Here is a 17,274-nt window from a genome sequence, read left to right on the forward strand (position 1 = left end):
ACAGGGCCAAATGTATGTGGACACCTGCTCGTCAAACATCTCATTCCAAAATCACGGGCATTAATATGGAGTTGGTCCCCACTTTGCTGCTATAACAGCCTACACTCTTCTTTCCACTAGATGTTGGAACTTTGCGGCGGGGACTTGCTTCCGTTCAGCCACGAGCATTAGTGATGTCGGGCATTGATGTTGGGCGATTATACCTGGCTCGCAGTCGGCGTTCCAATTCATCCCAAAGGTGTTCGATGGGTTGAGGTCAGGGCTCTGTGCAGGCCAGTCAAGTTCTTCCACACCAATCTCGACATACAATTTCTGTATGGTCCTCGCTTTGTGCACGGGGGCATTGTCATGCTGAAACAGGAAAGGGCCTTCCCCAAACTGTTGCCACAAAGTTGGAAGCACAGTATTATCTACAATGTCATTGTAGCGTTACGATTTCCCTTCACTGCAACTAAGGGGTCTAGCCCGAACCATGAAAAACAGCCCCAGACCATTATTCCTCCTTCATCAAACTTTACAGTTGGCACTATGCATTGGGGCAGGTAGTGTTCTCCTGGCATCCGCCAAACCCAGATTCATAAGTCGGACTGCCAGATGGTGAAGCGTGATTCATCACTCCAGAGAATGTGTTTCCACTGCTCCAGAGTCCAATGATGGCGAGCTTTACACCACTCCAGCAAACGCTTGGCATTGCGCATGGGGATCTTAGGCTTGTGTGCGGCTGCTCGGCCACGGAAACCCATTTCATGAAGCTCCCAACGAACAGTTCTTGTTCTGAGGTGCTTCCAGAGGCAGTTTGAATCTCGGTAGTGTATGTTGCAGCCGAGGACAGACAATTTTTACGCAATACGTGCTTCAGCACTAGGTGGTCCCGTTCTGTGAGCTTGTGTGGTCTACCACTTCGCGGTAGAGCCGTTATTGCTCCTAGACGTTTCCACTTCACATAACAGCACTTACATTTGACTGGGCAGCTCTAGCAGGGCAGAAATTTGACGAACTGACTTGTTGGGAAGGTGGTATCCTATGACGGTGCCACGTTGAAAGTCACTGACCTTTTCAGTACTACTGCCAATGTTTGTCTATGAATATTGCATGGCTGTGTGCTCAATTTTATACCCCTGTCAGCAACGGGTGTGGCTGAAATAGCCGAATCCACTAATTTGAGGGGTGTCCACATACTTTTGTATATATAGTGTATCTTGCCTTGAAAAGGCTTGATACCGTACACTAAAGACTATTTTTGTGATGATGATTATAATTACCTTTGCACATGTCTCAGAAAAAGCAAGCAGAGTTGTGAGCACAGAGCTGCCTCCTAAACTGTCCGCTCCGATAAGGCTCCAGCATGTGCGTTTCCCCCCATGCCTCTCCCAGGGGCCCTTGGGCCTCCTCTCCTAGTGGAGAGGAGAGAACTTGCTGTCACCTCAGCTTAGTGGCCTGTGAGTTTGTGGTAATATGCTGCTTGATAGCGTGTCCCCCAGCTGGTACCTTTTGTCCAGGAGGAAAACGCTTCTGGGACATGCTGTTCAGTTAGTCCCCCGGCAACCGTCCAAATCTCTCCATCTGTCCCCCTCTAATGCGTGTGTCGTTAATGCTTCGCTCCATCTTCTCTTTTTCTCCAGATGTAATAATGAGAACGAGTGGTTTCAGATCCACGAGAACATCATCCGCAAGTCCAGTACCAAGTACTCAGCTCCTAGCACCAACTATGGTACATATGATGACATCATTCAGGACTGTACATCTGTGGGGTCAGTTCCATTTCAATTCAGTCAATTCAGGAAGTAAAAATTGGAAATGAGTCATCCTCATCGAAGATAAATGGCAGTTTTCAATTCTTGAATTTAAATGACAATCTCCTAAATGGACTAAATTGAAATGGAATTCTAGGACATTATGTTGTTAAAGGGTGTGAATTACCAACTAAGAAAGAAGGTAAGGTGTAAAGAACATTTTAGACATGTGTTATGAGATGCATAACATCTTCTGTCCTCGAAGATTGAGTATTGATCACCATGACCGTGACAATCAGCATTAAGGTTAAGCGGAAGGAAAGGGCTGTTATTATTGATGTTTAACTGCGTATGTACAGGAGATAGAGCATATACTGTATTATCTGTGGTTAGGTATGTCAGTTCAAACAAACGTACGTTTTAGTTTGACTGATAGAATGTCTGCACTACAAACATCTTTATGTCCCTCTGTGTTTTTTTTCTGCGTCTCTCACTGGTATATTTCTGCAGCATCATGTGAGTCACTGACTTCAGTCATCTTGTCTTGCTCCAAAACCCTTCTCTGTTTTTCTATTCCTAATACCACCCAACCACTTTTTCTCTCTCCTATTCCTTGCTCTGACTCCCATCTCTCCATCCATGCTCCTGTCTCTACCTCCCCCGCTCTCTGATTAGCGTCCCTTAAATACCCCTCTTTTCTTCCCTCACCCTCTCTCTCTCTTTCGTTCTCTCTCTTCTCTTTCTCTCCTTTTTCCTTCTCCTCCCTCCCTCTATCGTCCTCTTCCTCTTTCCCCCCCCCTTTTGCTCGCGTGCTCCCTCCTTCCCTCCCTCCCGCCTTCCCTCCCCAGGCCTCATCATCTCTCTACAGCTGCTGCGGGGGGAGCTGGATCAGATCAGGAGGGAGAACCAGGCTGTGTTCAGCAGGTCCCTGGGCATCATGCGCAAACTCGGCTTCTCTGATGTCATCATGCCAGGTGAAGGGTAGGGGGTAGGATGATAGAACCTGGCCTTGTTCAGCAGGGCCCTGGCCATTTACACACAAACTGGGCTTCCCTGACGTCATTGTGCCAGGTCAGGGGTAGGGAATAGGGAGTAGGGCAGGGATCATTAACTAGATTCAGTCATGGTGCGATTTGTTCTTGAGCGGATGATCAGGGGGCCGGAAAATATGAACAAATAATTTGAAGACTGCAAATTGACCGCAAAAATCCCAAACAGATATAATATTGGACTAAAACATCATCCTTTCAAAATTTGTATACGATCAATTTTATTTTGTTACTTAACTTTAACTCTGCATTGTTGGAAAATGACCCGTAAGCATTTCACTCTTAGTTTACACCTGTTGTCTACAAAGCATGTGATAAATAACTTGATCACATACAGTTGAAGTCGGAAGTTTACATACACTTAGGTTGGAGTCATTAAAACTCGTTTTTCAACCACTCCACAAATTTCTTGTTAACAAACTATAGTTTTGGCAAGTCAGTTAGGACATTTACTTTGTGTATGACACAAGTCGTTTTTCTAACAATTGTTAACAGACAGATTATTTCACTTATAATTCATTGTATCACAATTCCAGTGGGTCAGACGTTTACATACACGAAGTTGACTGTGCCTTTTAAACAGCTTGGAAAATTCCAGAAAATGTCATGGCTTTAGAAGCTAATTGATTTGCTAATTGACATCATTTGAGTCAATTGGAGGTGTACCTGTGGATGTATTTCAAGGCCTACCTTGAAACTCAGTGCCTCTTTGCTTGACATCATGGGAAAATCAAAAATTGTAGACCACCACAAGTCTGGTTCATCTTTGGGAGCAATTTCCAAACGCCTGAAGGTACCACGTTCATCTGTACAAACAATAGTACGCAAGTATAAACACCATGGGACCGCGCAGCCGTCACACCTCTCAGGAAGGAGACGCGTTCAGTCTCCTAGAGATTAACGTACTTTGGTGCGAAAAGTGAAAATCAATCCCAGAACAACAGCAAAGGACCTTGTGAAGATGTTGGAGGAAACAGGTACAAAAGTATCTATATCCACAGTAAAACGAGTCCTATATCGACATGACCTGAAAGGCCGCTCAGCATGGAAGAAGCCACTGCTCCAAAACCGCCATAAAGACAGACTAAAGTTTGCAACTGAACATGGGGACGAAGATCGTACTTTTTGGAGAAATGTCCTCTTGTCTGATGAAACAAAAATATATATTTTTGGCTATAATGACCATCGTTATGTTAGGAGAACAAATGGGGGAGGTTTGCAAGCCAAAGAACACCATCCCAACCGTGAAGCAAGCGGGTGGCAGCATCATGTTGTGGGGGTGCTTTGCTGCAGGAGGGACTGGTGCACTTCACAAAATAGATACATCATGAGGAAGAACATTATGTGGATATATTGAAGAAACATCTCAAGACATCAGTCAGGAAGTTAAAGCTTCCAAATGGACAATGACCCAGAGAATACTTCCAAAGTTGTGGCAAAATGGCTTAAGGACAACAAAGTCAAGGTATTGGAGTGTCCATCACAAAGCCCTGACCTCATCCTATAGCAAATTTGTGGGCAGAACTGAAAAAGCGTGTGCAAGCAAGGAGGCCTACAAACCTGACTGTTACACCAGCTCTGTCAGGAGGAATGGGCCAAAATTCACCCAACTTATTGTGGGAAGCTTGTGGAAGGCTACCCGAAACGTTTGACCCAGGTTAAACAATTTAAAGGCAATGCCACCAAATACTAATTGAGTGTATGTAAACTTCTGACCCACTGGGAATGTGATGAAAGAAATTAAAGCTGAAATAAATCATTCTCTCTACTCTCTACTATGACATTTCGCATTCTTAAAATAAAGTGGTGATCCTAACTGACCTATGACAGGGAATTTTTACTCAGAATAAATATCAGGAATTGTGAAAAACTGAGTTTAAATGTATTTGGCTAAAGTGTATGTAAACCTTTGGCTTCAACTATATGCGCGGGAATACTTTGGAAAAGATTTCCAAAATTAAAATGACTTGGAGCTGATTTGCTGGTGTTTTTACAGTCTTTTATGTCAAAAAATAATTGTCCAATAGTAATGTTTTATGGGGGTTCAGAAAACTGGTAGGGAAGGCAAATAAAATCACCCACGGGCCAGTAGTTGGGGAACCCTGAGGTAGGGGATAGGGTGTTAGGGGGTAGGATGACAGAACCAGGTTTTCAGCAGGGCCATCACATGCAAACTGGGTATCCCTGACATCATCTAGCCACAAAGTCAAAATTGGCTATATCGTAAAAATGAATGAAAACAAAAATTTGCTTTTTGGTCTTAATTTACTGTTAGGGTTAGCAGTGTGGTTAAGGCTATGGTTAGATTTAACATCAGATTTTAAGATGATAGAAATAGTAGAAATAGGCGGGGTTTATGACTTTGTGGCTGTCGACCGGAGTAGCTGGTAGGGAGGGGTTCCAGAAACTGCCTAGTGTTTCGTTCAAGGGAAGTGAATAATTAGGTGAGCGAACCAAATGTTCAGAAGGACACCAGTTGGACACCAGACACCAAAATGCTCACGACCAGATGTTTCACTTGAAATAAACACATTTCAGTTAGGTCTGTACTGGGGAGAATGTAGGCAGTTGTTCTATACTTCTGATAACATTTTGGTTAGAGGCTAAAACCATGACCATGTGTAAACAAATAACTGAGGTCTTCAAAGAATAAAGGAGTTAAAGGACAATAAAGTAAGTTGTGTGTGCGCTTTTGTGAGATGTGTGCATTTCTCTCACATGTTTATTTCAACTTGTTTCATCATTCGGCATCCCTCTTCTAGGCCTCAATTGAGATTAATACTACAGTGTGCACACACACACACACACACCACACACCACACACACACACACACACACAGAGTACCAGTCAAAAGTTTGGACACACCTACTCATTCAAGGGCTTTTCTTTATATTTACTATTTTCTACGTCGTAGAATAATAGTAGTGAAGAAATAGTAATACATCAACATAGATTTTATAACCATATTTTTTAACCGGCTGAGAGAATGCCAAGAGTGTGCAAAGCTGTCATCAAGGCAAAGGGTGGCTACTGAAGATTCTAAAATATATTTAGATTTGTTTAACACTTTTTTGGTTACTACACGATTCCACGTGTTATTTCATAGTTTCGATGACGTCACTATTATTCTACAATGTAGAAAATAGTACAAATAAAGAAAAAACCTTGAATGAGTAGGTGTCCAAACCTTTGACTAGTACTGTAAATAACAGTAATCTGATTTTATAAATAACTGCAATATCTTCTTTCACTGTAGTCATTTATATATTTTCCATTAAGCACTGACCTCACAAGGGGTGCTGAGACAGTTATACGCTAGTGTGTACATTACAGCTCAGGAGGGCAATTTTTTTGTTTGTTGACAAGAACAATAATGTTTGGTGTCATCGCTGCATCCTTATTCATAATGTTCACACTCATCTGTGCCACCCCAGGATCACATGGGGCTCAGGTAAATTATAGAAGAAGACAAAAACAGAGTATAATTAAAGGTAAACGAACAATTCCGCGCTCATGAAACTTCCATTCGCAGCAGACGGGGGACAGGTTTTGTACTAGGCTTGGAAGGCCTATTCCTCTGAACTGTAGTGACATTGTATCTGGGAAGACCTGAGAGAATAGTCTCAGACTGAACACTGTGTTAGTGCCTAACATCATGGTTTGACTGTGTCCGTATCCTAGGTGACACTCGTAATGACCTGTACCTGACCCTGGAGCGTGGTGACTTTGAGAGGGGGGGCAAGAGTGTCCAGAAAAACATTGAGGTCACTGTCTATGTGCTTTATGCTGATGGGGACACACTCAAGGTAAGAGAGAACATTTCTGTTGGTTTGTCGTAATTGTTTGGGGATTTTTTATTTCAATAATTTGATAGACTATAACACCATTATACATCCATTCATTTATTTATCCATCCATCTACAGATGTTGAATCTTTATTTGACCCATTTCGTGGCAGGAGGAAAATAGTCCTACAGCATGAGGAATTGATAATCTGAAGAAATATGTAGAATCGCTGCCAGGGGGCAGCTGGAAGCAGTGTTTGTATACAATGCACTACCGTACCAACACTGTACCTTAGGGTTCAGACACACCAATAGTGTTTGCTGGTCAAGAGTACTTAGCACCTCTGAATGTAATTTGCGAACAGAGTGCACACTGAATTTACATGTGGAACCGCAAGAAAAATGGCGGTAGTCAGGCACCTACAGCGGGTGGTACCTAAAACCCAGCGCGCTGAACGACTGACAGGCAAAAGCTATATTCAAATTCTGTGCATGTGTTCGAGCCTTAGCCTTTTCTCAATAGGGGGTGCTGTTTGCACTTTGTAATAATTTCGTTCCCAAATTAAACTGCCTCGTACTCAATTCTTGCTCGTACAATATGCATATTATTATTACTATTGGATAGAAAACACTCTCTAGTTTCTAAAACCGTTTGAATTATATCTGTGAGTAAAACAGAACTCGAGTTGGAGCATTTTTCCTATGAGGATGTGAGAATGCTGAATTCTGCAAGCTGTTCCCAGGTCAGTTTATTAATTTGCCTGTCTTCTGTTGGTTGAGATGCACTGCATACGCCTTCCCCTGGATGTCAGCGAATAGTGAGAATTGAAATGGTGTTTCTAGGCAGATCTGAGAGGTTATAAATGGCCTGGGAACGTGGGGTCCGGCCTTTGTTCACTTCGCTCTGACGCAGGAAGGACCTCTGGCTATCGTGATAGAAAGCTCCCTTTATAGCTCTTAGATATATCCGGCTCTGTTTTTATTTGATATAGGTGTTAAAGACATCATAATGTTGTTATATTAAACCAAGTTATATCAGTTTATATCGGTATATTGCGATTTTCGGATATTTATTTGTCCTGCGTTTTAGTGAGTCGGACACGTCTTTGCCACATGGCTAATGTTTACTGCTAATTCGTACGTTGAAGAGGACAATCTACAACCAAGCAACGATTCTTTTGGACTAAGGACACCTTGCCCAAGATTCTGATGGGAGTTCATCAAAAAGTAAGAACTATATATGATGTTAATTCGTTGTTCTGTTGAAAAATGTAGAACTCATATTCTGCCATTAATCTAGGTGCGGTCTCGCTTTAACGCACGCTGTATGTTGTAGTAATGTTAATTTAAAAAATCTAACACAGCGATTGCATTAAGAACTAATGTATCTTTCATTTGCTGTCCAACCTGTATTTTTTAGTCAAGTTTATGATTAGTTATCGATTAGAATAGGTGCCTCTCCCAAGATTTCTCCCGACATTTTGTATTGGTATTGTGTAATATGATGTTATAGGACTGTCATCTGAAGAAGTTTGAGAAGGTTAGTGAAAAAATTAATATATTTTGCTGGTTTATACGTTATCGCTATTTTTGGCTTGAATCAATGCTGTTGTGTGGTTGGCTATTGTAGTAAGCTAATATAATGCTATATTGTGTTTTCGCTGTAAAACACTTAAAAAATCTGAAATATTGGCTGGATTCACAAGATCTTTGTCTTTCATTTGCTGTACGCTGTGTATTTTTCAGAAATGTTTTATGATGAGTATTTAGGTAATTCACGTTGCTCTCTGTAGTTATTCTAGTCGCTTTGGTGAGAGTTGTGATGGTGGCTGCAATGGTAAACTATGATTTATACCTGAAATATGCACATTTTTCTAACAAAACATATGCTATACAATAAATATGTTATCAGACTGTCATCTGATGAAGTTGTTTCTTGGTTAGTGGCTATTTATATCTTTATTTGGTCGAAATTGTGATAGCTACCTATGCAGGAAAAAAATGGTGGAGTAAAAAAAGTGGTGTCTTTTGCTAACGTGGTTAGCTAATAGATTTACATATTGTGTCTTCCCTGTAAAACATTTTAAAAATCAGAAATGATGGCTGGATTCACAAGATGTGTATCTTTCATCTGGTGTCTTGGACTTGTGATTTAATGATATTTAGATGCTAGTATTTACTTGTGACGCTATGCTAGGCTATGCTAGTCAGCTTTTTTACTGATGGGGGTGCTCCCGGATCCGGGATTGGGAGGAAGTAGAAGTTAACTGCAGGTCCACTGGGCGCCACTACAGCACATTTCATGTGGATTATAATAAATGGTCATAAAGTGAGCTCCAAAAGTATTTGGACAGTGACACATTTTTTGTTGTTTTGGCTCTGTACTCCAGCACTTTGGATTTGAAATGATACGACGACTATTAAAGTGCTGACTGTCAGCTGAATTTTTTGAATATTTTCATCCATATTGGGTGAATTGTTTTCGAAATTACAGCACCTTTAATACATAGTCCAACCATTTTAGGGGACCAAAAGTATTGGGACCAATTCACTTATGTGTATTAAAGTAGTACAAATGTAAGTATTTGGTCCCATATTCATAGCACACAATGACTACATCAAACTTGTGACTATACACATTTGTTGGATGCATGTTTCAGATTGTTTTGTGCCCAATATAAATAATTGGTAAATAATGTTTTGTGTCATTTTGGAGTCGCTTTTATTATAAATAAGAATAGAGTATGTTTCTAAACACTTCTACATTCATGTGGATGCTATTATGATTACAGATAGTCCTGAATGAACCGTGAATAATAATGAATGAGAAAGTTAGACGCACAAATATCATACCCCCAATAAAAAAAATTGGGTATGATATTTGTGCGTCTAACTTTCTCACTCATTGTAAACTCATTGTAAACTCAGGGGAAAAAAGAAACGTCCTCTCACTGTCAACTGCGTTTATTTTCAGCAAACTTAACGTGTAAATATTTGTATGAACATGACACGTTCCACAGACATGTGACTAACAGATTTTGAATAGTGTATCCCTGGACAAAGGGGGGTGGTCAAAATCAAAAGTAACAGTCAGTATCTGGTGTGGCCACCAGCTGCATTAAGTACTGCAGTGCATCTCCTCCTCATGGACTGCACCAGATTTGTCTGTTCTTGCTGTGAGATGTTACCCCACTCTTCCACCAAGGCACCTGCAAGTTCCCGGACATTTCTGGGGGGAATGGCCCTAGCCCTCACCCTCTGATCCAACAGGTCCCAGACGTGCTCAATGGGATTGAGATCCGGGCTCTTCGCTGGCCATGGCAGAACACTGACATTCCTGTCTTGCAGGAAATCACGCACAGAACGAGCAGTATGGCTGGTGGCATTGTCATGCTGGAGGGTCATGTCAGGATGAGCCTGCAGGAAGAGTTCCACATGAGGGAGGACGATGTCTTCCCTGTAACGCACAGCATTGAGATTGCCTGCAACGACAACAAGCTCAGTCTGATGATGCTGTGACACACCGCCCTAGACCATGACAGACACTCCACCTCGATCCCGCTTCAGAGTACAGGCCTCGGTGTAACGCTCATTCCTTCGACGATAAACACGGATCCAACCATCACCCCTGTTGAGACAACCGCGACTCGTCAGTGAAGAGCACTTTTTGCCAGTCCTGTCTGGTCCAATGACGGTGGGTTTGTGTCCATAGGCGATGTTGTTGCCGGTGATGTCTGATGAGGACATGCCTTTCAAAAGGCCTACAAGGCCTCAGTCCAGCCTCTCTCAGCCTATTGCAGACAGTCTGAGCACTGATGGAGGGATTGTGCGTTCCTGGTGTAACTAGGGCAGTTGTTGTTGCCATCCTGTACCTGTCCCGCAGGTGTGATGTTCGGATGTACCGATCCTATGCAGGTGGTGTTACACGTGGCCTGCCACTGCGAGGACAATCAGCTGTCCATCCTGTCTCCCTGTAGCTCTGTCTTAGGCGTCTCACAGTACGAACATTGCAATTTATTCCCCTGGCCACATCTGCAGTCGTTATGCCTCCTTGCAGCATGCCTAAGGCACGTTCACGCAGATGAACTGGGACCCTGAGCATCTTTCTTTTGGTGTTTTTCAGAGTCAGTAGAAAGGCCTCTTTAGTGTCCTAAGTTTTCATAACTGTCACCTTAATTGCCTACCGTCTGTAAGCTGTTAGTGTCTGGGAAACAGTGTGCATGTTCATTCATTGTTTATGGTTCGTTGAACAAGCATGGAAAACAGTGTTTAAAACCATTACAATGAAGATCTGTGAAGTTATTTGGATTTTTACGAATGATCTTTGAAAGGCAGGGTCCTGAAAAAGGTTTGCTGAGTTTATAAACATTGGAGTCAACATGGGCCAGCATCCCTGTGGAAAGCTTTGGACACCTTGTAGAATCCATGCCCCAAAGATTTGAGAATGTTCTGAGGGGAAAAGGGGGTGCAACTCAATATTGGGAAGGTGTTCATAATGTTTTGTACACTCAGGGTATACTGTAGATCTAAAATATCATGGGCTGTTTTTTTTTTTTTTTTTCAGTCAGTGGCGCTCCATTCCTTAGGCTGCCTCACTATTCTCTATTTCATATTTTCTTTACATCTAGTATTATAGGCCTGTGTGTGATTCGTTTTGATAGGCTATAGTTTAGGTGTAGTCTACTGTATGGCTGCATTTTGGATACACTTGACAGCTGGCACTGGTCTGAATTTACTTGACTGCCCCTGGTGAGAAAGAGACCATATCTAAATCAGTGAACATACTGCATCTAAATCACAGGGCTCGTTTAAATTTGCTGATACGCAGGAACATTTGCCGCCACAAAAGAGTGATCAAATTAAGAGTACTCTTCCTCTCTCTGTTCCCACCATCAGGACTGTATCAGTCTGGGTAGTGGGGAGCCCAACACAAGTGAGCACCGGTCCTTTGTCCTCTACCACAACAATAGCCCTCGCTGGAGTGAGATGATCAAACTACCCATCCCCATAGACCGCTTCAGAGGATCACACCTGCGCTTCGAGTTTAGACACTGCTCCAGTAGGTCAACAGCTCTAGACATGACTTACAAAATATTGCTGTTATGAACTTGATAGCAATACAGAATTGTGTATGGTATTGCCTATGCTGTGTAGATGGTATAAACTATTCGGTAATGCCTTTTTGTCTCCTCAGCTAAAGACAAAGGGGAGAAGAAGCTGTTTGGTTTTGCCTTCACTCCTCTGATGAGGGAGGATGGGACCACGCTATCAGACGAGAGCCATGAGCTCTATGTCTATAAGGTTGGGCCACACAGACATGCACCAATGCTTGCATATGGCAGCTATTCCACATTATTCTCTGTCGTTTCTATCTAACACATGTCTATGTTGTGCCTCTGTTCCCCAGTGTGATGAGAATGCCACGTTCAGTAACCAGGGCCTGTACCTGAGCATGCCCTGCTGTAAGGAGGACTTCAACAGCTGCCCCAACCTGCCCTCTACCCTGCCCTTCCAGAGGAACCCCAAGGAGACCTTCTGGGTCTCCACACAGCTGTGCTCCACCAAGCTCACCCAGAACGGTACGGCCAACACTGTGCATCTCACCACACTCACACAGCGCTGTAACAGAGCTTTGACTGTCCTAGCCTCCGTCTTTAGCCAGAGCTTTACATCTATTTCTGTTTATTCTATTCTTCTCTGTTTCCAGTGGACCTCCTGGCCCTACTGAACTGGAAAGCCCACACTGACAGGGTGTTGGACATCCTGGGCAGACTACGCCACATCAACGGAGAGGAGATTGTCAAGGCAACACTCTTTTAGTCAATCAATACATACATCTAGGAAAACGCCGTCTTGACTAACAAATCTGTGACTAGACATGTTTTTGGGGAACTATGATGATGAAATGATTGAGCTGGCTCCTCTCTCCTGCAGTTCCTACGAGATGTCCTGGATACACTGTTTTGTCTCCTGGATGACAACACCGATAAATACGGACCGCTGGTTTTCCAGTCATTGGTAGGTCAAAGATGGAGAGATCAACCTCATTCAATGTAATGGAATATAGTGCATGTGTATGTGTTACTACATGTGTGAGAATGTGTGCATGTGTGTAACTACATCATAATCACATTTTCTCAATTATGGCTAAAACCTATCTTTTGTTTTCCTCTCTGTCTGTCTTTTTGCCCTCAGGTGTTTATCATCAACCTTCTCAGGGACAGTCGTTTCTACCACTTCCGGCCTGTTATGGAGGCCTACATACAGAACCACTTTGCAGGAGCTCTGGCCTACAAGTAATGTGCCACGTATACCATTTAAACTGCTTCTATTGGTTGAGAGGTCTTGATGTCAGTATTATGTTCCTGAGTGGATGCCATAGCAGTTTTTGTTTTGCTCATAACGTATTATACAAGATTTGTCTTGCTCTCTGCAATAATACAGAATTATAGTATGATGCTAATGTGCATTTTCTTTGTCTTACACACTTTACTCTGTGTTTTTGTAGAGAGCTAATCCGCTGTCTGAAATGGTACATGGACCGTTCTGCTGAGGTTGTCAGACAGGACCACATCCAAGAGGCCATGAAGGTAAAGCTCACATCAGGACATGAGAGGAGGTCTGGACAAACAGAGTGAACCTTCACACTGTTAGACACTCCCAACATGCTTTTCTTTACCAAACATGCAACATTTAGACTTCACGCCTATAGATGAAAGGTAAAATGACATGACATAACACAACAGAACGCATAATATAAAATAATGGTATTTTACAGGTAATTGTATGTTGTTCCGTCCTCTGTCCACCCTGCAGGCTCTGGAGTACCTGTTTAAGTTCATCGTCCAGTCTCGGATCCTGTACTCGCGGGCGACCTGTGGTATGGAGGAGGACCAGTTCAGAGCCAGCATCCAGGAGCTCTTCCAGTCCATCCGCTTTGTGTTGAGTCTGGACAGCCGCAGCTCTGAGACCCTCGTCTTCACACAGGTCAGAACATCAAAACGTCATGTCTGTCTTGTATATAATGTAGCTTGTCTTTATGCCAGAAGGCTGAAGTGTTATAGTTCTTGACCTTGGGTATTGTCCTCCTCTTCTACATAGAAGACCAGTCAAAATGCACTGATTTGTCTATCTGTTGCTTGCATGTAATGCATTTGTCATTTGTATAATTTAATGTTTTGCTCTGATTCCTCCTTTTACTGTTGTCCCATCCTTGGCTTGCTCTTGGACAGTTTAGGGGTGTGATCAACTGCATGCCTTTCTATGGTAGTCATGCTCCAGGGGTCTCTCCTGTCTCAGTAAGTCACAGTGCCACCTTGTGTTGGTGACCCAGTGCAGCAGTTGCTCTCTGTCAGCTTGTAAACCTCCCTCAATCAGACATGCGTCACACGGCCAGATCCATACTTGCGAACTCTTGCTTAAACCAGAGGTTTAGACCTCCGGTTTAAGCAAGAGTTTGCGAGTATGGACCCGCCCTGTTTATGTTTCTTCTTTTTATAGGACATTTTAAGATTTAAGTCTCTTTACGCGCCCTGTATAGATGTTACTATAACTACCTTACCGATGGCGTAGTGTCATTTATAGAATGGAGGAATACGAATGATCTAAAGACCTGCTCCTCTCTCTCTGCCCTTCTCTCTTTGTCGCTCTGTCTCCCTCTCTGTCGGTTCCTCTATCTCCCTCTCCCTCCCTTCTTCTCTCTTCTACTTGACCCTGTCAGGCGGCGTTGTTGAACAGTTTCCCAGACATTTTTGATGAGCTGCTGCAGATGTTCACAGTGCAGGAGGTGGCTGAGTATGTCCGGGGCACGTTAGGGAGCATGCCCAGTACGGTGGACATCGGCCAGTCTATGGATGTGGTCAAACTGCAGTCCATCGCCCGCACCGTCGAGAGCAGGCTCTTCTTCTTTCCTGGTAAGACTACAGGACAACATAACTTACACAAAATGAGTCTGTGAACACTTTGATGCTCCCAAAGTGGGAATTTAATAGGTGGTGTAACTGGGTCTTTGTCAGGACAAAAAAATCTAAAAGTCAAGGGTTAAAGCTGGTTAAATATCTTTCTACATTTGATCCTTCACTTTCTCCCCATCTCACTCGCTCTCCATACCCCCTCCCACTCTCTCCCCCTCTCCTTCCTTCTCTCTCCCCCTCTCAGAGTCTCGTAGTATCTTGCTGCCGGTGGTCCTGCATCACATCCACCTGCACCTGCGCCAGCAGAGGGAGCTGCTGATCTGCTCAGGAATCCTCACCAGCATCTTCTCCATCATCAAGACCAGCTCTATGGTACATCACATCACCACTGAATCTACTGTAGCTGTAAGGGTTGGAAGAATATGCCCTTAACTACAGATCAAGGATCAGATTACACTACCCCCAGGCCTAATCATAATCATTAGGGGGATTAAATTATATCTGACCCTGTATCAGTGGTTAGCGGCTACTTTTCTGTACCATAACTGGTTACTAGTACATCTGCTGTACCTAGTAATCCTAGCTAAACATTTTTTCACATTTCCTGTTTCAAATGGAATTATATATGAGACGACTGAGTAGTTGGTAAAACGTTATACACTGCCAAGGCTTGTTAAGGCAAGCATAACACCATGTCATTGTTTAGACATTATTGTCAAGCCATTATTATGTAGGGCACTTCATGTTGAGGGATGATTTTATCTTTTAAATGGTCTGTCAAGCAGCTTATGCAAATACATTCATTAAATTCCCTGTCTCTCTTCTTCTCTACCTCTACCACTGCTCATCGCTCCCCCTATTTTGTCTCCCCTTCTCTCTGTTTCTCTCTCCCTCTCTGTTTCTCTCTCCCTCTATTCCTAGGAGTCTTCTGTGCAGGAGGAGGTAGAGATGATGGTGGAGAGCCTGTTGGATGTTCTGCTCCAGACTCTGTTGTCCATCATGTCCAAGTCTCAGTCTCTGGAGACAGCTAGGGGGCAGCGCTGTCCCCAGTGCACCGCTGAGATCACGGTCAGCGATTCTCCTCTCCTACACTGTCTGGCTGGATCTTTATTCACTACATGGAACAGATACTGTATATATTTTGTAATGCATGTAACCTCTCTAATATGGGTGGGTTTCTGCCTATCCAGGGGGAGTATGTGTCCACTCTGCTGTCTCTACTCAGACAGATGACAGAGATCCACTTCCACCACCTGCTCAACAACTTCCACAGCAAAGAGGAACTCAAGGCGAGTGCTGCTGTGTCAGTCTGTCTGACAGAGAAACTTGGGGGTGAGCTATAATATGTAGATGATCATGTACCCAACACCAGCTAATTCATTTGTCTTCCAGGAGTTCCTGTTGAAGATCTTCTGCGTGTTCCGGAACCTGATGAAGCTCACCATCTTCCCCCGAGACTGGAGTGTCATGAGGCTACTGACCAGTCAGTAAGTCTGACTCAGATGACCTATAACACTGCCTTCATATTGCCTCCTATATGAGATAAGGGAACCTATCCAACCATGAGATGACACTCTCCTGACTCTGATCGCATGTGACATTAGTGTAGCTGTTGCATCATCTATTTTTATCATAACGTTTTGCTGTCTCCTTCTGCAGTGTCATCGTGGCGACAACACAGTACCTGTCTCCGGCGTTACACAATAACTTCTCAGAGGCGGATTTTGACTTCAAGGTGTGCCTCTGTAGAGAGACGAGAAGTGTCATGTTGAACAAGAGCAGTAAGCAAGTAAACGAGAGCCTTCAATATCCCGGAGAAGTCAACCCCGAACCTGCTGTTCTATCCATGTCTTTCTCTGTTTACGAAGGACTGTCTTTTTTTCTGTACATGGTTTCCTAACTACAGTATGTTGTTATTCTCTGATCTGTCTCCAGTCCAATGTGGCTGATTTTGTCCAACCTGGATTTATGCCTATAGGGGAACTACGGAAATGAAAAACCTGATGGTGAACTAAGGGACCAATAAAAAGGGGTATACAGTAGATAGAACTTTATTGGAATCAAAATATGGGTTGATGTTTGTGTGTGTGTGTTCTCTGTACCAGGTGTGGAATTCCTTCTTCAGCCTGACGGTCCTGTACATCAACCAGCCCAGTCTGCAGTTGGAGCCCCTGACCCAGTCCAAGAGGAAGAAAGTCCTGGACAAGTAAGGACCGCTGTTCAATGTCCATCAATTATATCCTGAAACACTCAGGAAATATATAGTTTAAAGACATTTCACACATCTACCTACGTGTGGTCACTCAGTAGCTAGTATTCTCTACATTCTCCCCATGTACCTTCTCTGCAGGTATGGAGATATGAGGGTGATGATGGCCTATGAGCTCTTCAGCATGTGGCAGAAGCTTGGTAAGATAACACTACATTCATATACAACTGTCTTGTCATTCTAGCCTTCAAGGATAATGTCATGTGTGTTTATAACATCTGTATTGTGCCCCCTCTGTGTGCTCCAGGTGAGAATAAGCCCCACTTTATCCCTGGAATGATGGGTCCGTTCCTAGGAGTGACGCTGGTGCCTCAGAGCGAAGTCCGGAATATCATGATCCCCATCTTCCATGACATGATGGACTGGGAGCAGAGGAAGAACGGCAACTTTAAGCTGGTCAGTACTGTCCCCTGCTGCGTGACACCACTCATCCTTTGTAGGCTTTGTATTACTACAGGTTATCACCCAATATCATAACTATGTTATGGATCTATGATTTTACTGATATACGTGTCTAGGAAAAT

The 17,274-nt window shown here is 43.3% G+C and overlaps 1 protein-coding gene across 1 annotated transcript in view; it reads left to right on the plus strand.

Annotated features, from left to right (window-relative positions):
* The window catches only part of LOC120058765 (dedicator of cytokinesis protein 3-like), a 65,481-nt gene that overhangs the window by 31,885 nt on the left and 16,322 nt on the right, over nucleotides 1–17,274 (plus strand). Inside the window, exons 11-30 of the mRNA XM_039007502.1 lie at nucleotides 1,623–1,711; nucleotides 2,582–2,707; nucleotides 6,465–6,589; nucleotides 11,465–11,627; nucleotides 11,763–11,869; nucleotides 11,976–12,147; nucleotides 12,276–12,373; nucleotides 12,503–12,586; nucleotides 12,764–12,864; nucleotides 13,077–13,158; nucleotides 13,385–13,555; nucleotides 14,289–14,481; nucleotides 14,726–14,853; nucleotides 15,403–15,549; nucleotides 15,672–15,770; nucleotides 15,874–15,968; nucleotides 16,141–16,216; nucleotides 16,587–16,687; nucleotides 16,832–16,890; nucleotides 16,998–17,146. Of these exons, the coding sequence (XP_038863430.1) occupies nucleotides 1,623–1,711; nucleotides 2,582–2,707; nucleotides 6,465–6,589; nucleotides 11,465–11,627; nucleotides 11,763–11,869; nucleotides 11,976–12,147; nucleotides 12,276–12,373; nucleotides 12,503–12,586; nucleotides 12,764–12,864; nucleotides 13,077–13,158; nucleotides 13,385–13,555; nucleotides 14,289–14,481; nucleotides 14,726–14,853; nucleotides 15,403–15,549; nucleotides 15,672–15,770; nucleotides 15,874–15,968; nucleotides 16,141–16,216; nucleotides 16,587–16,687; nucleotides 16,832–16,890; nucleotides 16,998–17,146 (2,365 nt within the window). The remainder of the gene's footprint in view (nucleotides 1–1,622; nucleotides 1,712–2,581; nucleotides 2,708–6,464; nucleotides 6,590–11,464; nucleotides 11,628–11,762; nucleotides 11,870–11,975; nucleotides 12,148–12,275; nucleotides 12,374–12,502; nucleotides 12,587–12,763; nucleotides 12,865–13,076; nucleotides 13,159–13,384; nucleotides 13,556–14,288; nucleotides 14,482–14,725; nucleotides 14,854–15,402; nucleotides 15,550–15,671; nucleotides 15,771–15,873; nucleotides 15,969–16,140; nucleotides 16,217–16,586; nucleotides 16,688–16,831; nucleotides 16,891–16,997; nucleotides 17,147–17,274) is intronic.

The sequence above is a fragment of the Salvelinus namaycush genome, chromosome 14, assembly GCF_016432855.1.
Source record: "Salvelinus namaycush isolate Seneca chromosome 14, SaNama_1.0, whole genome shotgun sequence".
NCBI classification, from domain to species: domain Eukaryota; kingdom Metazoa; phylum Chordata; class Actinopteri; order Salmoniformes; family Salmonidae; genus Salvelinus; species Salvelinus namaycush.